Below are 24881 nucleotides of genomic sequence, written 5' to 3'. Positions count from 1 at the left end.
AAAAAACGAAGCTATTGGGGCTGGAGAGAGGGCTGCGTGGTTTAAGAGCACTGTCTGCTCTTCCACTCAGGTCCAACTTCCAGCACCCACACGGCAGCATACAACTGTGACTCTAGTTCCAAGGAAGCTGACACCCTTATACCAATGCACATAAAATTAAAAACAAAACAAAACAAAAACAAACAAAACACACCTATCAGTTACTAAAAAAAAAAAAAAAAAAATCTGGAAATCGTGTTAAGTAAAATAGAGACATCACATTTTCCCTCAATACAGGGCTTAAGTTTGAGTAATTATATGTATAGTATATAATGTATTAATAACTACATATACACACATGCATATACACACATACAAGTAGAAGGGGGTCTATGTGGAAGAAGAGGACCGAAAGGGTGAGGAAAGAACAAGAGAAATCAATGGAAAGAAAAGAGTAAAATGCCTTTTTTTCTTTTATGTTAAAAGGATTTAACTACACATGCATACATGCATGCACATGTGCAAACACAAAAGGAGTAATTCAATGGTAGAAATCTTGCCTAACATGTAGTAAAGCCCTGAGGTCAATTCCCAGTATTACATAGAAAAAGAAAGCAGAAAAAGTGGTAGAATTTATAACAAATGAACATAAATCACCCAAAATCATAAAAGAAAAGCAGATGAACAGAACTCATTAACTCAGAAAATAGTGCACTACCAACGACCTAACATACAAGACACTGATGCTCAAAAGAGAAGGAAGATGTGATCAAATAGCTCAAGAAATAATGACCAAAAATTCTGAATTTGCCTCTTTTAAAAGTAATCTAAATATCCAAACAGCAAGACTGTCAACCACTGAAGAAAATCCTGAAAGCCGGATCGGTGACAGAAGAGAAAAACAATACCCAAAGGAGGAATTCAGTGGGATCGGGGACCCCTTCTCATGCAAGCCAAAACCACCCATGGGATGCTAGTTCCCAGTGCTAAGTGAAAACAAGCTAGAAATAACAAAGTCCTTCAACGAGAAGGTAAAACATTTTCAAATAAAAGCTGGTTGTAGCTTACCTATGTTCCACCACATCCAGCTCCAAAATTCAATTTTATGTAATTCAGTATAATAACAGCATACAAAGAAAGCCTGCTGCCAGGTAGTGGCGCATGCCTGTAATCCCAGCACTCAGGAGGCAGAAGCAGGCAGATTTCTGAGTTCAAGGCCAGCCTGCCCTACAGAGGGAGTTCTAGGACAGCCAAGGCTGTTTGTTACTCAGAGAAGCCCTGTCTCAAAAAACAGGGGAAAAAAAAAAAACTGGTGCAATTAACTCATTGTCAACCCACTCTCGCAATTGAAAGACTGCCAAGTCATGATGAGAAGAGAACTGAATCTCAAAAAACTATCCATCAAACAACTACTGTGGGGGGAAAACTATTAACAGAAAATATTTAATATTCTTTCTAAGACTGGGACAAGACAGCAATGTTTGTTCTTGCCATTTTTCTAGTCCTAGTCACTGCAATGAAAGCAAATGTGGAAAGGGGACACAACACGTACAAATTTTAAGGGAAAAATCTAACCTCTGTATTCACACCTGACATTGCTGTGTGCATGGAAAATTCTACTAAGTCTATGAGAGTAACTGAACTTGTAAAACTTATAAGCACAGTCAACATGCAAAAATTAATTTTTTTTTTTAAGACAGGGTTTCTCTGTGTAGCCTTGGCTGTCCTGGAGTCGCTTTGTAGGCCAGGCTGGCCTCAAACTCACAGCAATCTGCCTGCCTCTGCCTCCCAAGTGCTGGGATTAAAGGCGTGCGCCACCACGCCCAGCATAATTGTACACTATATACATAGAAGCAAACAACTTCAAATACAGAGTAACAGCAGTATCAAGATAAAATACTTGTAAATTTGAAGAGTGGCACGGAAAGGAATTGTGGAGACAAAATCTAAACACTGGTCTGGATCACAGGACTCAGCATCAATACAGTGGAAATTTACCACAAACTGATCTACGGACAACTCAGGGCCACTAAAAACTAGCAAGTGTGTCTAGAATTTGACAACCTGAGTCTAAGAAACAATAAAGAACTAAAATAACCAAGGCAAATTTTGAAGATACATATCACCTGACTTTTAAGACATAACTATAAAATTATAATAAGCAGGGCAATGTGGTAAAGGCATAGGAAAAATAAGTAACTTGAACAAAAATTAGCCTCCAAACTTGACCTAACCACGTCGTAGCTAACTCATTTCACTATAAAACCACCAAAACCACTGGGAAAAGAAACACATGTACACGTACACGAATGCAGCTGGGACAACTAAACACCAGAGATGATGAGGAGAGGTTCAAGCTACACCTCACTTATGCATCAACATTCTTTCAAGGTGAATTATAACAGTTAACTATAAGCTTCTCTTTGTGCCTTTAGGCTAAGCAAAAATGACAGTTCTCAAAATGCATTAAAATGCAGGTAAAATCAAGTTGACATATTAGACTTTGCAACATTATTTGTAATAACATTTGGTCTAACCAAAGACTGGTACCATACTACATCTAGATGACCGACAAATCAAAAACAAAAACCCAAATCTTTAAAACCGTGCAAACATCTTGGACAATCACAGCACAAAATTACAAAGACCTCATGAAAAGTTGATAAATATTAGTTTCCTAGACATGTAAATTCAAGCTATAATAAAGGCCAGTGAGATGGCTCAGCTAGCTCAGCAGGGAAAACTATTTGCAGGCAAGCTTGATGACCTTAAACCGAGAACAGACGCCAGCAAACTGTCCTCTGCTCCACAGGGAAGATGCACGTGCACACACACAAGTAAGTCTTAAAATGTTTTAAAAGATAAAATTATAATGATATGGTATATGCCACCCACTTGGGGTGTTCCATCTCCATTACTAGGAAAAAAAGTATATTAAAAATGAAGCTCTTATTATTGAGTGTATAAAAATGGCATAAGCGCTCAGAAAAGTAGCAGTTTGTTACTTTTAAAAGCACACTTTCAACATCTGTTAGCAATACCACATGTACACAAAACACTCACATAGTAGTTTCATTCATATCAGCCCCAAACTGAAAATCTAGACATCCCACCCATGCAATTCACATAGTGTCCTGACTTTCAGCCCATGAACACTGTTAAGCAAAAAAAGCCGAAAGCAGAGGCAAATAAGCACAGACTGTACTTTTCTATGGGGAGGGAACTAATTATGATCTATGGTTACTTTGTGGAGAAAGGAAAACACTTTTATAGTAATTGGAACTGTGATGATTCATGTCTATAAAGTGTATACACTTTTCAAAGTACTTCATTTAACTGTGTTTCTTTGTGCAATAAAAATAAAAAATTAAAAATTAAATAAAAATCTCAAAGACATAAACAAACAAACAGCATCTCATTATTCAGAGACATTTTTTACCTTCAGGAGTCTGAGATTTATGGGGCTATAGCTAATTGATAAAACAGGTGCTCACCTTGCAAATCCTTGTGGCAATTCTCCCAGGCCATACAGCGGATAAAGGTATGGGCTTTTACCATATCTGGCCAAAGACTCACTGTAAAGTTTAATTCTATTAATGGTATCACAGCAGGGCTGATCTAAGTAGCTGGGAAAAAATAAATGAACATTAGAAAAATGGACTACTTTTTTCTTGTTGATTTCAAACTCCTTTTCTGAAGTAATTCAAATTATTACCCTCTAATTTCTTTTAAAATATCCTAACACTAATTTGCAACTAAAACCTCTTTCTACAGAGGCAGAAAGCAAGTCCTTAGACACAAGCCCTACTACGTCTCACATTTGGATAAAACTGGAGATTCAGATGAGTTTCAAGAAAAATAAAAATCTGAAGACCAAAAGTTTCTGGCTCCTCACTGCCTGTCAGCTGTTGATACTCTCTAATAAATGCCTATGCTGCAGTATAGGAGTTGCACAGCTGCCTAAACCCACCTGCAGTAAAACAGGCCTCCTATCACTGCTGGCAAATATCTCCCAGCCTCTACCACGCAAAGTCCGTGAGCCTCATTCATCTACTTACTCATCTGTTCTGTACAGTGCAAGAGAATGGCCAGTGAAGTCTATAACATCCTGACCCAGGTCAAACTTCTTATACACATCTCTCATGGATGTCTTCTTAGGGTCAACACCCTCAAAAGTTCTAGGATCTTTTTCATCAAAGTTGGCAACATAAACTAGGAACTTCCTGAAGCGGCGTTTCTCAAACAGCCCCATTAAGCCTGAAAAATATTTTTTCAAGAAGCACATATTCACAATAGAACACTAAGGAAAAAATAACATGAGAGGAAACTTTAAACATCAATGTCATGTCAAAAAGTATAATTTATATAACATGGAATCTAGGCAACATGGTTTCAGGGGCACAACACTTTAAAACAAGTCATTCATAAAGTCTTCAACTTCACAACACAACTTCAGGTAACTAGTACATATTTATAGAAAAGTAGAGTTCTGTATCTATTAGGCACAAAATAAATTCAACTTTGAAAAAAATTGTTGCAGAGGCACCTATACCAATGTTCTTCTTCTAACAATGCTGATCTACATCTCAGCCAGTTCCCAAAGTTAGGACTGTTGTCCTTTCCCTCTTCTGAATGCTATGACACGCCGACACTCTTAAACCTAATGGGAAGAGACCAAGACCCCAGGGAATAATTAGCCACAACTTAATTTAGACGCTGAATGAAATCTTCACTTTTAAAAACAGTTATAAAAGGGCTGGAGAGATGCAGTGAGGAGTACTTGCTGCTCTTGCAGAGGACCCAGGTTCAATTCCCAGCATCCACGTGGTGGCTCACAACCATATGTAACTCTAGTCCCATGGGGATCCAACGCCTCCTTCTGGCCTCTACGGGCACTAGGCATGCATGTGGGACACACACATATATATGCGCAAATGACCACACAAAAATATCTTTAAAAGAAATACAATGGCTGGGGTGGCACGTAACTTTAATTTCAGCACTTGAATATAAAAGCAGGTGGATCTCTGTCAGTTCAAAGTCAACCTGATCTAGTTCTAGGGAAGTCAGAGCTATAAACTGTGTCTTTTTAAAAAAGTATGACTGGGCATGGTGACGCACACCTTTAATCCCAGCACTCAAGGAGGCAGAGGCAAGAGGATCACTGTGAGTTCAAGGCTAGCATGGTCTACAAAAGGAGTCCAGGACAGCCAAGGCTACACAGACAAAGCCTGTCTCGAAAAAACAAAACAAAAAATACAACAACAAAAGGATGGTGTGTGCGTGTGCACGTACTCCAAAGTTAACTGGTGTGTATCTATATAATATAAAATAGTGTAAAAGAGTGCCTGGCACATAATTGGTAACTATTTATTGACTAGATAAATGGATTTCTGAGGCCCCTTTTCACCATAAAATCTCATCATTCTGATAAATAAAGTGAGAATGACTTACTAGATGCCAGAGCTTCTGCTTCAGTAGAAGGAACCTTGTAGATTTTTCCTCCCTTATACACAAAGCTCCCTTCAATCACTTTGAAATCCATATAGCGAGTGACCTCTGTGTAAAGCAGCATCTTCACCAACTGACCTGAAAAGTCGCATAATACAAACTGTCACACACTTTACTACCATCAAATCAAGCAGGACGCCCTATTAAAGCCTCCCAACTTCTTCCTAGCAACTGTTACCACAGTGATGCAGTTAGAATACACGCCTTAAGTACAAGTTTATGCTCAATGTTACAGCTCATAAGCTGATGACACTTATTGACTTGGCTGTGCAAAGGCCATGAAATTTTGCAAGCAGTGATAAGAAGTCTGTTTTACTACAAGTGAATTCAGGCAACTTTGCACTTCTGTTTTGTGACAGACATAGACAATTCCAAATATTTCAACTTCTAAGTCAACTTAAATTTATTACAGAATATCAACATCAGCTAGAGTACGGACTGCAATTAGGAAGCCTAAGGAGGCTCACGTGCCAAACCAGCACGTCTTTTGTGAGATGAAAGCCATTTTAAAGCTGATTTGAAAGGATAAATACAACTCAGTGGAAGAGTCTAGCATGTATAAGGCCCTGTATTCAAACTGCAGAACTAAAAAATAAGCACTAAAGTCTGAAGGGGGAGGAAAAACAAACAAACAAAAAAAACTAAAGTCTGAGGAAATACTCATGCATGCTGAAAACTCCTATCAACTAGCCCCAATAGTAAGACTCATGATTAAGAATTGAATATAGCTCGACATGGCACACCAATCCAACTCAGAAGGCTGAGGAAGAAGATCCAGTGGCCCATGCCACCTGGGATAAACAGAAGACCATGTTTCAAACCATGGCAACGTTTTAAGAATTCAATAGGATAAAAACTCAAAATCAAAATGGGGAAAAAATAAATGGACTGAATGCCAACCGACAGGCTTCTTTTAAAAGATAAATCTTCAAACAAGATAAAAGGTAAACTTCATAAAATAGATTCATCATGTATTTATGTGGTAAAACAAGCAAACTTATATGACAATAAAATGACACTACAAAAGAAAAAAATCACTAAAAACAAATACTGATAGTCTTATAATCTTGTGGTAAAAAGAAAATAGTGGCCAGGCAATGGTGGTTCACACCTTTAATACCGATACTTAGGAGGCAGAGGCAGATGGATCTTTTGTGAGTTTGAGGCCAACCTGGTCTACAAAGTGAGCCCAGACAGTCAAGGCTACATGGAGAAACCTTGTCTTGAATAAAACAAAACAAAAAACACAATAAAAGAAAATAGGAGCAAGAAGAGACTTGATGCCCTATGAGCATATATAGGGGGAGGAGGTCCACCTCAGTCACAGTCATAGGGGAGGGGAGTAAGGGGAAAAAGGGAGGGAGGGAGGAATGGGAGGACACATGGGCTGGGATAACCATTGAGATGTAACAAGAATAAATTAATAAAAAAAATATAGTTTAAAAAAAAGAAAATAGGAAGCATAGTAAGTATCGAAAACATCATAATCAAAACCTAAAAGGACCAATGAATGTCTTGTACAGAAAGCACACGCAGTAGAGTTGTGCGGCAAAGTTAGACTGAAAGGCTGTTCCTGTGTCTTCAGAGGGGCAATAATCTATAAAGAGTTCATTGCAAGGTGAACACAACCTAATAAACAATAAGCCAAGCACAACACTGGGGAACTCATCAATAAACAGGAAAGCTGGTAAACAGCTAAAGCTCTTCCCACCCTCTACTATACAGATTTATGTTAGAAACCCAAAGCTTACTTTTCAATGACAAAATGGCAGAAACAAAAATGAATACTATCAAAGGTACTGGGAAAGGCAAAATTCAAATGCAACAGTAAACAGAAAAAAGCCTTCTGAAAAAGATCCACAATTGTCTCCTAATAGTGCACACAGTCCTTCCCTCGCTCTTTATTGCAGCCCCACATATACATTACAATACATATGCTGAAACCACACACACACACACACACACACACACACACACACGTATTTAGTTTTTGTTTGTTTTATTCCCCCCCCCTTCCCCGACAGGGCCTCACACTGTGAGAGCTGGTTGGCTTAAAATTCACTTGTAGCACAGGCTAGCTGCGCACATTAGCAATCCTTATGTCTCAGCTTCCCAAGTGTACACCACTGCACCTGGCTCATCTTTCAATACCAGCTTAGAAAAAGTACAGAGACAACAGAAATTTTATAAGATATTGTAGACCTCAGAAGTACTGAGAAATGTAATACAAAGGTAATCTCAAAAGCTTACCAACTAGAGAACCTTTAAATGACCATGCGAGACTCAGCTTCACCTAAGTCAGCACCTAAGCACTGAGAAGGAAATGTGCTACCAACACTTACAATGTTGTTGAACTGCAGCACACGAGACTTGCGCCAAGTGCTTCTGTGTGAAATTTCTATAATTTCTTTTTTTTTTTTTTTCCCCCCCAGAGACAGGGTTTCTCTATGTAGCCTTGACTGTCCTGGACTCACTTTGTAGATCAGGCTGGCCTTGAACTCACAGCGATCCGCCTGGCTCTGCCTCCCAAGTGCTGGGATTAAAGGCGTGAGCTACCACGCCCGGCCTATAATTTCTTACAAAATGTATACATATTACCATCTTCAATTTGGGTGCCTACTGTGCCACATCATGATTTTGTTTCTTTGCAGAGCTATTTACTATAACCCTTTCCCTCCATTCTTGACTCCATACACTTTTAATGGAACATATTACTAAATACACTGTTGACACAAACTCCAGGGCCTCAGACTTCCAAACCAGATCTGTACATAGTCATAATTAGGTTAGAATTCTTTACCATTGGCCATAAGGAACTTGGGGATTAAGTCAACATTCCAGTCTCTTCCTCTCCCCATTGATGCTGGTGGTTGTCCTGGTAGCTTAAATCTTTTGTATAACTAAAAACAGAACAAAAATATCAATAATGTAATAAAATATAACACATCAAAATTTATCGCCAATAATTTTGGTTGAATTTTTAGATACAAGGCATTTTATTTTAAGTCAATAAAATATCTGTTAGATAAACTTTAAGTCAGATAAGGCATTTAGGTTTCAACAGACTGTGTGATTAAATATACTAACTCACAAATGCAAAGATAAGCATTGCAGAAGTCTAATTCCCAGTTATTGCAGAACCATTTAAACTCATTCCATCTAATTTTTGCTTCTTTAGCTACACAAGCTAAAAAGAAAAAATAAATGTTAAGGACTTCAAAACTAGATAAGATAATTAAAGCTAATTCCTGTTAACTTGTAGTTGAGGCTTTACTGAAATACAACTGATGTATAAAAACTGCACATACTTAATGCACACACTTTGATGGCTGTGAGAGTAAGCACACACCAATGATTACAGCCCAAAGAATACTAAGGATACATTCACCTCCAAGGACTGCCCCACATCATACAGCATGGGTAATCAACAATTTCTTTCAAACTAGTAGCCTGGACTTCTCCAAAGATTTTTAAAAAGGAGACACGAAAGATGGTGACACTTGTAGATTAAGAGAACAGAGGAGAAACACATATAATGCGTAAACCCTTAGTTAGTTCTGGTTTTAAAAACAGAAATCTAGCTGGGTGTGTGGTGTAGTCTTTGTCTGTAATCCCAGCACTCGGGAGGCAGAGGCAGGTGGATCTCTGTGAGTTCGAGGCTAGCCTGGTCTACAAAGTGAGTTCCAGGACAGCCAAGGCTACACAGAAAAGCCCTATCTTGAAAACAAAAACAAAACAAAACAAACAAGCAAACAAAAACAAGTCTACTGAAGACCTAAAAATCACTCTCTGAATTAGGGGAAACATAAATATAGTCTAAATAGTGTTCATTTTCGTACATGTAGTGACAGCGTGATGATGTAAGCAATGGGATTCTTAACAGACGGTAACAGAAACATTTAGGTCAAGAGCTACAGTGTCTTTATTACTTTCAATTGTTCAAAATCATAGAAAGCTAGGTCTAGTGGCAGACCTGTAATCCTGAACACTGGAAGCCGAAGCTGGGAGACCTTGAGCTCAAGGTCAGCTAGGACTGCGTTAACAAAACTATTAAAAATAAGCACAGTAACAACACCAACAAAATAACCAAATTAAATCAAATGCACCAAAATTTTAACTGCTGAATTCAGACAGAAGGTTTTCTGACACTGGTAATAAAATATTCTCTCAACTTTCTATGTTCCCAAATAAAAATAAATTTTTGATATAGGTATTAAATTTAATACGGCAGCTATTTTAATAATCATGAAAGAAGTATGCATTTTATATATACACACACACACATTAATACCCTTATATGTAACTATTTTCAAGCTCCAGATAAACAAATTTAGAAAAACTCATTTTTGACTCATATACCTTATCAAAAGGGAAGGGGGGAGAGTAGAGCAAACAATATTAAGCTTGGTGTCACAGCTCTGATTTTTAATCCCACAGGTACAACTTTGTAATCTGAAACTATAATAGACTGAGGCAATAAAACAGGCCAGGTAGTGAGCAATGGCATAACCCTGAAAAACTGGGTGCGCCCTCCCATTCGTCCTAATCTACACTTACATCTCTACAACCCCCAAACTAGAGGCTCCTAAAAATAACAGAGCTGCAGACTTATTAAACAGAATATTTAATAAGCCAAAACTACCAGGCAAGGTATTCCATGACTTTAATCCCAGCACCCCAAGGTGGAGGCAGGTGGAGCACTGTGAGCTTACAGCCAGTACCCTAGTCTATACAGGGAGTTCCAGCACAGCCAGGACTGGGCAGAGAGTGACCTTGTCTCAACCCCTGTGCCCCTGGCAAAAAATAGTAATAATAAGCCAAAATTGAGATCATCTTCAATAGCTAAAATGGAGACTCGCAAGTAATCCCGCCACATAGAGATGTGCTGACACAGACTTACGTCTTCCAGCGGCGTGATAGACGCGCTCTCTCCTCCGTAGTACGGGTTCTGGTCCATGTGAAGGACCTTCTTCCCATTCACTGACATTATTCCCGACAGGATACATTCCTAAAGGAAAACATGTATTTTGAAAAGAAAAGACACATCTACATTTAAAATATCTTCTTTATTAAAAACTGAACCCACTAACAGAGCGTGGTGACGCACGCCTTTAAGCCCGGCACCCGGGAGGCAGAGGCAGGTGGATCCCTCTGTGTTTGAGGCCAGCCTGGCCTACAAAGTGATTCCAGGACAGTGAAGGCTACACAGAGAAGCCCTGTCTTGAAAAACCAACAACAACAAAAAAAGTGAATTCACAGCCAGGTATGGTGGCACAGGCCTTAATCCCAGCACTCGGGAGGAGGCAGACAGGTGGATCTCTTGCCTACAAAGAGAGTTCAGGCCGATCAGGGCTCTCTGTAACCTTGTCTCAGGAAAAAACAAAACAAAACAAAACAACAAAGTAAACTCACTAAGCATTCTCTTAGTAATTAAAACACTCATTCACCATGACAAAACCCATAAGTTTAAAGCCTCTCTTGGACTTCAGTGACCTCCAAAGTGACAATGAGGTTCACAACAACAGGACGGACCTATCAGTCATTCTATTTTTACTGGGCTGTCACTTATATTAATAATGTTAAACCATGGGCGGACAGAACAAAGGCAGACGCTTCCAACTGCATCCTGTCATTCTATTCTCTTCTTCTGAGCATTCAGTAAGGCCTTTAATGAGACATTGAAATTAAACTTAATAAAGGCACATCTGGCCGAAGTGGTGGCACACGCCTTTAATCCCAGCACTCGTGAGGCAGAGGCAGGTGTATCGCTGTGAGTTCGAGGCCAGCCTAGTCTACAAAGTGAGTCCAGGACAGCCGAGGCTAGAGAAACCCTGTCTCAAAAAACAAAAACAAAACAAAAGGCACATCTGTAATATGTACCACTGCATGTGACGAAATGCAGCTCAAGGGAAATCTTTAGTGCCGCTCATTTAGAGGCTGAACGTAGAAACTTTGTTCCATGAGGCACCATTCTTACTTGAAAAAACTGGCAAGCCATGACTGACTACTCAGCTCTGGTAAATTTTTTTCAAAAATAAACTCTTAAAAATTGACACATATTGGCTATGGGAAAGGAAGAAGCTCTAAGTACGTCCTGAGTGGGTGTGTACAGTTGACTTGTACATGCTCCTAGGAAAATGGCAGACTTCATGTCAGATAGACATAGGGAAATGGTAAAGCCTTCCTGCCTTGTCCGAGTGTGAATGCTGACAGTGTATGCAGAAAATGTCCACCACAGATTTTAGCCATCCACCGCTCCCCTACAGAGACAGCGCCTACCGAGTTTTCCTAAGCCTGTGTCCTTGGTGTGGCACTAACCATAAAGGCTGCATCCTTGCTTATCTGAATGTGACCACGAAGTCTCCTTGTTCAGATGCATGCAATGATCCCATCTCTGTGTGACTCTGTATAATGCACACACTGAGCTTCCAGGACGCTGAGGCTTCTCCAGCCCTGGCTGTCCTTCCTTCATTCCTCATCTCCCAACTCACACCAATCCCTGGAGCCCTAGAAGGATGCAGCGGCTGGAGGCTGGATATGGATCACAGGTTACAAACACTAGCTGCTCTTCCAGAAAACCAGGATTATATCCCCAACAACCAAAAAGCAGCTCACAAAACTATGTAACATTTAGTTACAAGAGACATGACTGCTCTTTTCTTTCTTTCTTTTTTTGGGTTTTTTGTTTGTTTGTTTGTTTTTTGGTTTTTTGAGACAGGGTTTCTCTATGTAGCCTTGACTGTCATGAACTCACTTTGTAGACCAGGCTAGCCTCGAACTCACAGCGATCCACCTGCCTCTGCCTCCTAAGTGCTGTAGTTAAAGGCATGCGCCACCACGCCCAGCTCCATGAGCACCAATCAAGTACATACTGGTGCACAAGCAAAAGAGAACAAACACAAAGAAACCCTGTCTTGGAAAACAAAAAGAAAAAGAAATATAGATGCAGTTTGGGTTTCATATTGTAATTAATCTTTTTAAAATTGTGACGTAAGTTTTTGTGTGAATTAATAGTATACTCACAAAAATCTGAAAGGCAATTAAAATATTCCTGCCCTTCCCAAATATATATTTGTGAGGGGCCTGGTTTTCCATACAAACTTAAGCTCAGACAAATACACTAAGAACAGACACAGACAGAATCTGATTTCCAAGGCAGACATAAAAGAAATTCGCAAAAAAAAAAAAAAAAAAAAAGACAAAGTTTCTCACCCTATAAGTTTCTTTTTCAAAAATTATATACAATATGTGTATATTCTACTTAATAAAATTGTCATTAATGTTAAAATGTAATGTGCTTGTTTTAAAATTATATGATCAAATATTTTTATTTCTATTGATTTTTTTTTTAAACTTCTTTTCTTGGTGGAATACTAGGCAGGCACTATCCTAGCCTTGTTTGAGTTTATTTTGAATAACGGTAGATATAACATTCACAAGCAACAGATAGTTGGTATCTTCAGGTGTAGGGGTGTGTGTATTACACATGAGTGCTTTATGAGGGTATTGGAATATAGCATGCACATCTGTGTATATGGAAGCCAGAGACTGGTGTTACGTCTCTCAGCTGCTAACTACCTTAATTTTTTGAGAAAGGTCTCACCCTGATTCAGCTTACTACACTTCCCAGGCTCTACATGATCAGAGCTCACCGCCCCCACCCAGCTTTTTACATGGACGCTGGGGTCGGAACTTCACAACCTGCTGAGTCATCTCCGCAGGCCCCAGCATCCTCAGTACTTAAAACTGAGGCTGCCAATGCAGAACACTCACTTAACATGCATGATACACTGGGGTCAATCCCTACTGTAATTATGAAGGAGAAAACAAAAGGTAGTTTTTGTTTTTTGGGTTTTTTTTTCTCCTAAGATTTATTTATTTAAGTAGACAGTGTTCACCTTCATGTATGCCTGCCCACCAGAAGAGGGCGCCAGATCTCACTGTAGATGGTTGTGAGCCACCATGTGGTGGTTCCTGGGAATTGAACTCAGGACCTTTGGCTCTCCAGCCCCCAAAAAAGTAGTTTTTAAAATTCCAAGGGCTAGAGAGATGGCACAGCAGTAAGGAACAATTGTTGCTCTTCCAGAAGTCTGGTTCCTAGCACCAATATAAGAGAAGGCACAGCTGCTTCTCGCTCCTATGCTAAAGATCACCCTCAGGCTGGAGAGATGGCTCAGTGTGTGGTTAAGAGCACCACCTGCTCTTCCAAAGGACCCAGTTCAACTCCCAGCACCCACATGGCAGCTCACATCTGTCTGTAACTCCAGTTCCAAGTGATCTGACACCTCCACACTAATGCACATAAAATTAAATAAACTAGTTTTAAAAACTGCACTCCCCTGGCATATACTCACAGAGACATACACAGAAAAAAAAAGCTTTAAGGGAAAAAAAATCCCAAGACCAGACCTAAGGAGGAAGCATCTAAGATAATCTCCCAATAAACTGATAAGTTATAAATGATCACTCTCCAGTAAATAAGAATAAATAAACTAGGCAAACCAAATCAAGATGGAGACAGAGTCGAGAGCAGCAGTGCACACCTGTACTCCCAGCACTCTGGAAGGAAAGGCAGGAGGATCTCTGCTCTGTGAGTTCGAGGCCAACCTGGTCTACAAAGCAAGTCCAGGACAGCAAAGGCTTCACAGAGAAGAAGTCATGTCTAAATAAATAAATAAATAAATATCAAGAATGCAGTAAGAAACAAAGATGAGAAATACATTCACTCAAAGTCTTATGCTAGGGTTGCTTTACAGTTAAGGAAATTGCACAAATCTGTAACAGCTGCTAGTGTCCATCAAATCTGTCTACAAGTCTCTAATGAGCTGAACAATACAATCAAATCCCCCATTGTTTAACATATTTCCTTTTCTTCAGTTCAGACAAGCTTCAATATTGCCTCTGTGATTTATTCACTATTATTTTTGAATGACTTAAATTGCTTGCCATGAAGTTAAAATTTTGCTGAAGATTGGATGGCACACTGTTCTAGAATGTCTGCCAACATGAGCACCTTTCCTATCACTCTCAGTCTAACAGAGAAGATTGGTTTTGTTTGTGGGCTTTGTAAATACATAGTCATTCTGTATTTAATTTTCTTTATTCTTTTTTTCTTTTTTCCTTCGAGATAGGGTTTCTCTTTGTAGACCAGGCTGGCCTCAAACTCAGAGATCCACCTGCCTCTGCCTCCCCCAAGTGCTTGTATTTAATTTTCAACCTGGTATATTTTATTCAGCATCACTATGCTGGTTACTCTTTAAGGTTGACATGACTGGATTAAGAATCACCTAGGGCTGGAGAGATGGCTCAGAAGTTAAGAGCAGTAACTGCTCTTCCAAAGGACGTGGGTTCAATTCCCAGCACCCACACTGCAGCTCACAACAACTATCTTTAACCCCATTTTTAGGGAATCTGACAGTCCTCACACAGACACAAGCAGGCAAAACACTAAAGCACATTTTAAAAAATAATCTGTTGATGTTCTGAGTTCAAGGCCAGCCTGGTCTACAGAATGAGCCCAGGACAAGCCAGTGCTACACAGAAAAGGTTGTCTTGAAAAAAACAAAACAAAACACAATAAAAACACCCCAAGGTGTGTCTGTGAGGGCGTCATTGGGGAGAAAAGGCCTGCCCTTCATTAGGGAAGGATGGTGCAGGCATATGAGATCAAAGGAGGAAAAGGAGAAAGCCATCAGTAAAAGCATACTTTCTCTCTGCTTCCTGTCTGTCACCATGTGGGCTGCTCCACTTCGTTACAGTCTCTCAGCCATTACAGCTGAAAACTCTGAAAATAAACTGTTGCACTGTTTGTCAGCTGTTCTGAACTCTAACACAACTGTGTTTAAAAGATGGACTGAGGAGACAACTTGGCCCATAACTCTTCCAAGCAAAAGGACCCATATTAGAGCCCCAGACCCACATGGCCAAAGTCAGTCATAGCGGCACACAGTTTTATTAACCTCAGTGCTGGTGCAGGGATCAGGCAGATCCCTGGGCCTCAGTGAGTTCTGGGCCAGTGAGAAACCCTATCTCAAAACAGGAAGATAGTGCTTAAGAATTGGCAGCTTGTTTGTCCTCTGCCTTCCTCACACATAAGATATGCTCATGATGATGATGATGATGATGATGTGCCTTTTGACAGTGTCTTGCTGTGCTTCTCTAGCTGGCCTGAACTCAGTATTTAGACTAGGTTGCCCTTGGAACCCAAGAGATCCACTTCCACCTGCTTCCCAAGTGCTAGTGTCAAAGGTGTATACAGCCTGTAACAAGAATCACGTACATGGCCAAATCTGCTGTCAGACGTAACTACAGGTGTACCACAACCCTTGTTTGTCTATAGACTGCCTGAGACTATTTTCCCAGTAACAGAACAGTTGTGACAGAGCCCACATGGCCTGCAAAGCCTAAAATATCACTTTCTACTGAAAAGTCTGTTGCATCCTGCAAGCAGAGGAGCTCATGGTATATTGGCCATAATCTGCCAGCTTGCTCTGGAAGCTCCCAATGGTTTGATAAAACAACCAACTGAGACCATCTCATGGGCTGCTTGGGAAGGGAGGGGATGAAAATCTGCATTTCTCACAAGTGCCAAGGTGATGGTGATGAAGCTGGCCAAGGACTGATTTCCAAGGAGCAACTACTAAAGTGGTTATTTCTCAAGTGACAGTCACCTGTCATTCTGACTAATGTATCTGCCCGAGGGGCTAAGTTTCTTAGTTTCTGGTAAGTTCTTGGGTGCTGCAGAAGCAGCTAGTCTAAGGAACTACACTTCTGATAAAGCAACAGAGGACTCCACTGAATGAATACGCCATGGGAATGTGCCATACTTTATATATCTACTCTCTGGGTGGGCCTCGGACTCCCAGTTCTTGACTAGCTAAGTATTGCTCTGTGGCCACTTTCACATGGCCCCTCAGGTACGCCATTTGTTACTGTGGCATCATGGAAGGCAGACGGTGCCCACCAGCTTTCCATTGTGACTGCCAACTCACTGCTTCAAGAGTATGTGAAGATCCCTATTTCAAGCCCATTGGTCACTCTGATTAGGATGTGGTTTCCTCGGGGTCTGATGAAATGAGGCTGACAACACTCTATAACTGACTAATGATTGGTAGAACTTCTTAGAAAGAAATAACTCAAATTTTTAGCCTTTCCCCCCTTGTTTGAAACAGTTCATATATAATTACACATACAATTATGGGTGTCTGTATGCAGGTTCAAGAGATCAGAAGAGAGCATCAGACCCCCCTGTAGCTGAAGAGGCAGGTCATTATAAGCTGTCTGGAGGCCAGGAACCAAAATCTGGTCCCCAGCAAGAACAGCAAGCATTCTTAATAGCTGAGGCACCACTCCAGTGTCACTGACTCGGTTTTTAAAACACTTTTTCACTTTATTTTACATTTTACTTTTTTTTTTTTTTTTTTTTTTTTTTTACTTTATCATATGAGTGTTTTGCCTGTGTGTATGCATATGCGTTCCTGGAATGGGTGCAGATGCCTGCACGGCACAATGTGGGTGCTGAGAATCATAGCCTGGTCTTCTGCAAGAGTAACAAGTGCTCTTCACTGTTGAGCCACCTCTCAAGCCCTGACTCGCTGTCTTAAATGGGATTTCTCTTTTTTGTACCACTTTATAAAAGGTCTTTATATATTTTAGAGATGTAAAGTCCTTTATAGGTTATATGTATTGCAAAATAGTTTCCATACTTTCTTAATGTCACACTGATAAAGTATTTTACAAATACAAAAAACAGCTTTAATGTTACTTGAAAAAACAATACAGGGGCCGGGAGTGGTGGCGCACACCTTTAATCCCAGCACTGGGGAGGCAGAGAACTCTATGAGCTCGAGGCCAGCCTGGTCTACAAAAGCGAGTCCAGGATAGCCAGGACTGTTACACAGAGAAACCCTGTCTTAAAAAACCTTTAAAACAAAACAAAACAAAACAGCAACAACAACAAAAAACAATGCTCTTGTTTCTTTCTCTCACTTTTTTACAATTTATCTTTTTTTCCATACAGGGCCTGACTACATCATTCTGGCTGAAACACACTATGCAGACCAGGAGGGCCTCAAACTCAGAGATCTGCCTGCCTCTGCCTCTGCCTCTGAGCACTAGTGTTGAAGGTAAGCAACACTACACCCAGCTCCCTTGCTTCTTTTAGAAACATATTAGAATATATTGTTCATCCCAGTATATGAAAGTAAAATAACAGGTTCTTACATTAAAAAAGAAGTCACATCCTCACTTAATAGACTCAGGGTTCAATTTCTGAGACAAAGTCACAGCAGTCTTTGTTGTGCAGCCTCTGTAACTCAACTCCTCACACTTGTACAAATAAGCCTGAGCCACCCGGCCATGGCTCCAAAGCATGAAGGCTAAGAACCAAACTAAAGGGCCTAATAATTTAAAAATGTGTCAGACAGCTCACAGAATGCCTTCAAAGGTATCATTTAGAATACCTCTGGACCTTGTTTTGTTTTTAAAATATGGGTTCTGGGGATGAAACTCATGTCCCAGTTTTTGTACAAGCAGGACACTGACACCATTTCCCTAGCTTGCACAAGTTTGTATTCTTGGCATTAATGTATGTACACACATAGATATCATGGGGTAAATGTGGAAGTCAGAGGAAAACTTGAAAGCAGAGAACTGACTCGCATATCCTGTGGATCCCAGCAATCAAACTCAGGTCCGTAATGCCCGGCAGCAAGCACCTTTACTACCCACTAAGCCATCTACTCCAGCAGACCCTACATCCTTCTCTTTTTCCTCCCCCAACTCCCCCCAAGACAGGGTTTCTCTGTGTAGCCTTGGCTGTCTTAGAATTCACGCTGTAGACCAGGCTGGCCTCGAACTCAGAGATCAGGCTGCCTCTGCCTTCCAAGCATTGGGATTAAAGGCGTGCACAGCAGCCACATCCACAACCCAGACCCCCTACACCCTTTTATAAAGCCCAATTTGCACTGTTCTCTTTAACCAGAAAGTATTCCTTCTGTTACTCAAAGCTTATCAATACTTTTTTATTAGTTTGTTTTAAGACAGGTCTATGTAGCCCTGGCTATCCTAGAATTCACTATGTCGACCCGGCTGGCCTTAAACTCAGAATTCCCTAGTGCTGGGATTAAGGGGTATACCATCACGCCAAGCTTACCAATACTTTTAAAAGTCAGTTAACCTCCTTTTATAAAGTTTCTGGAGATTCTATCTGATGCTTCTTTATTGTTGCTGTTGTTGTTCAGACAGGGTCTCACTATGCAGCCCAGGTTGGCTTCAAACTCCAATCTTCTGCCGGCAGCTCCTCAGTACTGAGAGTATATGGATGGACTAGACCCCTCAGCTCCTACATTTACTCTTAGAGATATAGTTATACTCGTTAAAATATATTCATATACTCTTATTATTATAGTTTTTCCTCCACAGGAGAATACACTACTTACTTACAAACAGGAAGCTTCTAAGTTTACGTTTCACTGCTCATAACAGACTGCATTAGTCACAGATAGTTTAAATAACTGAAATAGGACAAATAATTATTTCAATTTGAGTCTTCAATCAGGTACAAAGAGAGAGAGAATGGCAACTCATCATGTATGTGAATTAGAACATTAACCACATTAATCCAGAGTAGCCTTTTAAGTCAGATGCCACTTGAAATGTGACAAAAATCAGACATCCAAAGCAAACGCCTTCCTCTATCTGTATGTATGCTTAAGAGCAAATCTGAACTGAAAAGTTCTGCTTGCAATGTTTACATCTTCTAGGCTAATTACTACAAGCTGCTCCCTGATCCCTGGGAACAGGTGTTTCAAATTTCTGCTTTTTTTTTTCTCCACATTTCTGAATATTTGCATACATAAGAGTTTTTTTTGGTTACTGTTTTTAATGTTAATGTTTGAGACAAAGTCTCATTATGTGTGTAGCCTTGGTTGGCCTGGAACTCTCTAGTAGACCAAGCAGGCCTCAAATACTGTCTGATTCAGCCTCCTCAGCACCCAAATGTTGGGATTAAAGGGTTAGGGTTGGGGTTAGGTGTTCTGCTGAGAGTCACTGCTCTGATCCTAACTAGTCGGCTGTGGAGTCGCTGGTAGGATAGGATGAAGGCGCGGTGACTGGCTGCATGGGGTAGCTCCCAGGTACCTGGGGATAACTGTAGTTACTCTGTCCATAGCCTAGGCTGGGTTGGTTATAACCCCCTGTGCTAGATTGAGGTTGACTAGTCTCGGCGGGCTTGTTACCATCATGTGCTCCTGTAGGTGGGGTGGCTGCTGGCCATAGGCTGGGTAGGCAGGTTGGGTGCCATAAGCAAACTGAGCTGCCTAAGATGCCTAGGTTGTGGTGACTGTAGCAGTGGTGGTGTCAGAAGCACCAGCGCCATATCCTTGGACAGGCCGGCTGTATGCCTGGGGGCAGCTGGAATGGTATGACCAGTGGGAGGCTGTCCTTAAGAAGGCGCATATGCAGTCTGCCTATAGGTGGCAGAGGTCTGACCCTGGGTATACCTAACATCAGTAGGCTGTCCATAGGTTCCATAGCTTTGTGGCCCATATGCCTGGGTAGTCTGTGCATATCCTTGAGTTGGCTAGGTGGTATAAACACTGTAGCTCAGCTGGGCTGCAGCTTGGCTGTAGGTACTGTGGATGCCATTTTCTCTCCTTCCTCCTCTTTTTTTTTTGTAAGCTTTGGAACCACTGGTCCTGTGATGACTACTGAAGAGAACACAAAGTCCTTTGTCTACACAACTCTCACACCTAAGGCTTTCAAGACAAAATATAAATATAAAATTTAAATTACATTTTAAGAGTCTTCAAACTAAGCACAAAACCTAATATTTGGCAAGTATGTTTTAATAAAGAGAAACGGTAGGGAGAGTGTTCTGAGATATAAAATCATTTTAAACATATAATGCTGAGAATGAGCTGCTTAAATATCAAAGTATATGTTTCTATTCATAATTTGCAGGCTTTCTGTGTAGAAAACAAAAAAACCTTTGAAAGTACAAATGGCTGTGGAGCTGGCTCTCTTCAGATAAACTAATTCTAGCACAACTCATTGATGTATTACCCAGTGCATATGAGTTGTGTGCCAATTATGTGGTAAAAGTCTGCTTACACACACTCGAAGCATAGACATGCACAAGTTGCCAGCCAACCAACAAAGAAGGGGTTGGAGGCAAAAACGAGACTGAATAATTCAAAAGGCAGAGCAGCCTGAGACTAGTTAAAGGGGGCTGAAGTGCCTATGAAGCTTGCTAGGACTTGATGCATTCATTATGTCATGGCACAAAAATTAGTCCTTACAAAAAAACTAGTTATCAAGAAAACTATTTTCCTTACTTTGACATCATTAGAAAGGCCTGTCTACAAACTATACTTGCGGGGGAGGGGGAAGGGGAGGGGGTTGCTACTACTTTTTTTCTTTTTCCAGACAAGGTTTCTCTGTGTAGCCCTGGCTGTCCTGGGACTCTGCAGACCAAGCTGGCCTCAAACTCAGTGACTGGCTTGGCTCTGCCCTGCTCCCTGACAAATGCTGGGATTAAAGGCATGCACCACGACCAATGGCCTTTAAAGCAACAATTCTCAATGTTAGACAATTACACAGAATCTGCCACTTCTCATAGAAAATTAAAGGTCTTCTTTACTAAAGTACTTTCAAATATTTGTGGACTAATGTGAGTTTAACTGATAGAAAACAATGCCAACACCAAGCTAGAAACATAGAAAACCCAACAATTTCTTTGAAAGTAACACAGCCCTGAACTCAAAGCCCTTGACAAACCGATATCATGCAGCGTTTGGTATCCACCCTTTTATTAGGTTCTTAAATCTTCAGCACAAAATATCTACAAGCCAAAGTTTAATGGTTTATCCACTCAGATATTCGAAATTACTTCTAATTCAAGGCTTTTAACTTTGACAACAAGTCTCTTCAAGATTTAACCCAATTAAAGATTTCACTTGTTGGGCCCGGTGGCACGCACCTTTAATCCCAGCATTTGGGAGGCAAAGGCAGGCTGACTGCTGTGAGTTCAAGGCCAGCCTGGTCTACAAAGCAAGTCTAGGACAGCCAAGGCTACAGAGAAACCCGATCTTGGGGCAGTGGGGGGAGGGGGGACGGGACGGACACACACTTCACCTAAGTCCTACTAGTGTCATTTCTTATTGTCAACATCATCCTTCTATTATTGCTTCTGTCCATGATGGCCCTACAGTCACCATCCTGCACTGACTCCCAGTATACATCTCTGAAGGTGTATTGAGAAACACAGGAAACACAGCTGTAAGACAGCAGAAAGTATTCTAAATGCTATGTCTTCACTACTCATCAAAAATGCACAATTTGGGGTGAAAACTTAAACATTAAGTGTTATTTTGTTAAACAATGTGCTATTTTTGATACAATCTGATGCTTCTAAACTAGGCATACAGAAACTTGCAGAATGACTCTGAGCTCAGGTATCTACACTTATGTGACCTTATTAATGGCCAAATAAGAAGTATTAGTGATGACGATACAAAATGGAAATAACTGGCTCTCAATGTGCTGGAAGGCTCAGGACCCACCGACAGGGCAAAATCCACCACAAACTACTTATTATGCTTGGAACCCCAATTAGGCACTTAAAAAGTCAACGTGAGCGGTTGTGGTGGCCACACAGAGGCAGGCTGATGGCTGTGAGTTGGAAGCCAGTCTGGTCTACAGAGAGAGTTCCAGGACAGCCAAGGCTATTACACAGAGAAACCCTGTCTCAAAAAGCCAGAAAGAAGAAGGAAAAAAAAAAAAGTCAGAACCTGCAGCCTCCCCTGGGTAGAGTGATTCACTGAGGCACAGCTGCAGTCACTGGGTGTGACGATGGTGCACGCCTAGTAATCCCAGCCCTGGGACGGCAGAGGGAGAAGGAGCTCTTTAGAGTTCAGGGCCAGCCTGATCGACACAGGGAATTACAGGACAGCCAAAGCTACATAGAAAGACCTTTCCTCAAGGAAAGGGAAAGGAAGGAAAAATTTAGTCAAATCATTCAAGGTAAGTAGATGGCTTTCTAGATCCACAATGGAGTCTACCTGAGAGTCTTCTCTTGGGGTAGGCACAAGTCTACCAAGCCTTGAGCAGGACATCTTGGCCTTGTTTTTCATCCCAATACCCAGGAGGCAGGGATAGGCAGAACTCTTGAGTTCCAGGTCAACCAGGGCTACAGAATAAAATAATCTCATCTAGCAAACATCATTAATCACTGTAAAGCAAAAAAATAAACTTTTCCTAAAAGCTTAAAAAAAAAAAAAAAAAAAAAAAATCAATAAAAATTTGAATGTTTTCTCTAAAAATGTTATTTCAGGATGGTTTATCTTAAAAAGATATTAATTTGATCCTGAGATGTGAACACATTTCAACAAATTCGAAAGCCATGGATTTTATTAAATGACCCTGACATATGAACTGACACTGTATAGGACACATGCATCAGTAGTCCTGATGAAGTAATTCAGTCATAATTACACACACACACACACACACACACACACACACACACACACACACACACAACTGATAGTCAAAACAGTTGGTTCTCTCTCCAATCAGTTTTTTGCAAATGATCAGCTTTTTTTCTTTAACAATGGTGGGGAGGGGCACAAGATACAAAAATCATCTTGGCATCTCTAAGCAGACAGATACTCATGAAAATGAATAAACTGTAGCATTAGGTACCGCCTTACATTCATGTATCACCAGTACATTCACTAGCCTGCCTGAAGTGTAGTGCAGAAGAGTTAACCTCCCCTCCTCAATCAATTTCTTAAGGGAAAACATCAAGAAACGGTGGTGGCACGCAATAAACCAAATAGAAGGGAAATGTGGCAAGGTCCAGGCGTGAAAGTATTTAGAAGACAAGTTTTGAGAAAATTTATTTCCCATTCTGAAAGGATGAGAGGGCAGTAAAGCAATTAAAGCTTATTAATCAAGGAGATTTGAGGCCGGGCAATGGTGGTGCACGCCTTTAATCCCAGCACTCAGGAGGCACAGGCAGGTGGATCGCTGTGAGTTCGAGGCCAGCCTGGTCTACAAAGCAAGTCCAGGGGAGCCAAGGCTACACAGAGAAACTCTGTCTCGAAAAACCAAAAAAAAGGGGGGGGGTTGGGTTATTGGGGTGGGGGGTGATGTTTTGTAAGAAAGACGTTTCATTATTTTCTCTAGAAACTTAAATTGGCCAAACTCCTGGACAATTACCGATCAGCGATTATTTTTCTGCCTGGCTTTCCCAGCCAACTGACTAGCTGAGCAAGCCACTACAGCTCGCTACATAGGAAATCCAAGCGCCAGCTGCGACTCCCTCCCGCTCCGTTCAGGGCTTGCCTGCTTCCAACCGGGAGAGGTCATCCACCCAAAAGGGAAGTGGAAGGAGCACAAGCTGGGTTTTTTTTTTTTTTCGTTTGTTTGTTTGTTTGTTTGTTTTGGTTTTTTTCCTTTCCTCTGATTCTCTCCGGCTGTTCGGCGATTCTGCCCTCAACTTCCCAACGGGCAGGCTTCCCAGATACACGTCCCGAGTTCCCCATCCTGGTTTTTTCCTAACACACCCGGACGTCTTCAAATCAGTGCATCCCAACAAGCCAAGATCTCCCTCACCAGACCCAACACGGACGAGGGGAACGGTCCCCAAGGGGGTGCAGAAACGGGCTGCTCAGGCGCGGGCGGGGCTAGCTCAGTGTACACCGAAGGGACCCGCCCTCGCCCCCGGGTCCGGTTGGGGCCGGACCTACCCGTCTCCCCGCCGCCCACCGCAGCTCTCACCGTCAGGCCGGTGCCCAGCACGATCACGTCGTATTCCTCATTCATGGTGGGGAAGGGAGCTCACGCAGGGGCTTGGAGGCCACCGTAGAGAAGGGAGCGAGAAGTCCGGCCGCTCTGAGGCCCCGCCGGGAAAGGGAAGAAGCGAGGAGAGGAAAAAACGGAGCAGACTAGGAGGCGAGGCCGGCCGCCACCTCAACGGGAAGAGAAGAGCCGGGAGGGGAGGGAGGGGAGGCGGGGAGAGCGCGGGGAAAGGAGAGCGAGCTCCCGCAGCCGGGGCGGGGCGTGCGAGAGGCCGCCTGAGCCGTCAGTCACGGGCCGCCTGTCCTCTCATTGGTGTATCTCCTGCTCGTCCCGCCTCCTCCGCTTCTCCCCCTCTCGCGAGAGAAGGGCGGGGCGCTGCCATCTTAGCTTCCGGTTTTTCTTTTTTTTTTCTTTCTTAATTTCGTCGTCTTGTGCCACAGTGGTCCGGGCGGTGACACGCGAAGCTCTGGCGTAGAGTTGAATAGGAGGAACAGGGCGGAAACTGCGGCTGGGCTACCACGTGCCTGACTCCCGCGGCATGGCGTGAGCAGGAGCTCGGTAGTCCTCAGGCCCGGGAACACGAACTC

General features: G+C 41.6%; 2 protein-coding genes and 1 pseudogene across 5 annotated transcripts in view; all 3 read right to left on the bottom strand.

Moving 5' to 3' along the window:
• Positions 1-24496, bottom strand: part of Gdi2 (GDP dissociation inhibitor 2) — a 30426-nt gene extending 5930 nt beyond the window's left edge. Inside the window, exons 1-6 of the mRNA XM_051151408.1 lie at positions 24274-24496; positions 10391-10498; positions 8291-8390; positions 5434-5568; positions 4038-4236; positions 3474-3605 (exon numbers count right to left, since the gene is read on the bottom strand). Of these exons, the coding sequence (XP_051007365.1) occupies positions 3474-3605; positions 4038-4236; positions 5434-5568; positions 8291-8390; positions 10391-10498; positions 24274-24318 (719 nt within the window). The 5' untranslated portion in view covers positions 24319-24496. The remainder of the gene's footprint in view (positions 1-3473; positions 3606-4037; positions 4237-5433; positions 5569-8290; positions 8391-10390; positions 10499-24273) is intronic.
• LOC127194016 (3-alpha-hydroxysteroid dehydrogenase) overlaps positions 1-24881 on the bottom strand; it is a 1235587-nt gene that overhangs the window by 668650 nt on the left and 542056 nt on the right. The window lies entirely within an intron of this gene.
• LOC127193559 (RNA-binding protein EWS-like) lies at positions 19518-20833 on the bottom strand (annotated as a pseudogene).

Source organism: Acomys russatus, chromosome 9 (assembly GCF_903995435.1).
Source record: "Acomys russatus chromosome 9, mAcoRus1.1, whole genome shotgun sequence".
NCBI lineage: Eukaryota > Metazoa > Chordata > Mammalia > Rodentia > Muridae > Acomys > Acomys russatus.
This window is presented reverse-complemented; position numbering and strand designations above follow the sequence as displayed.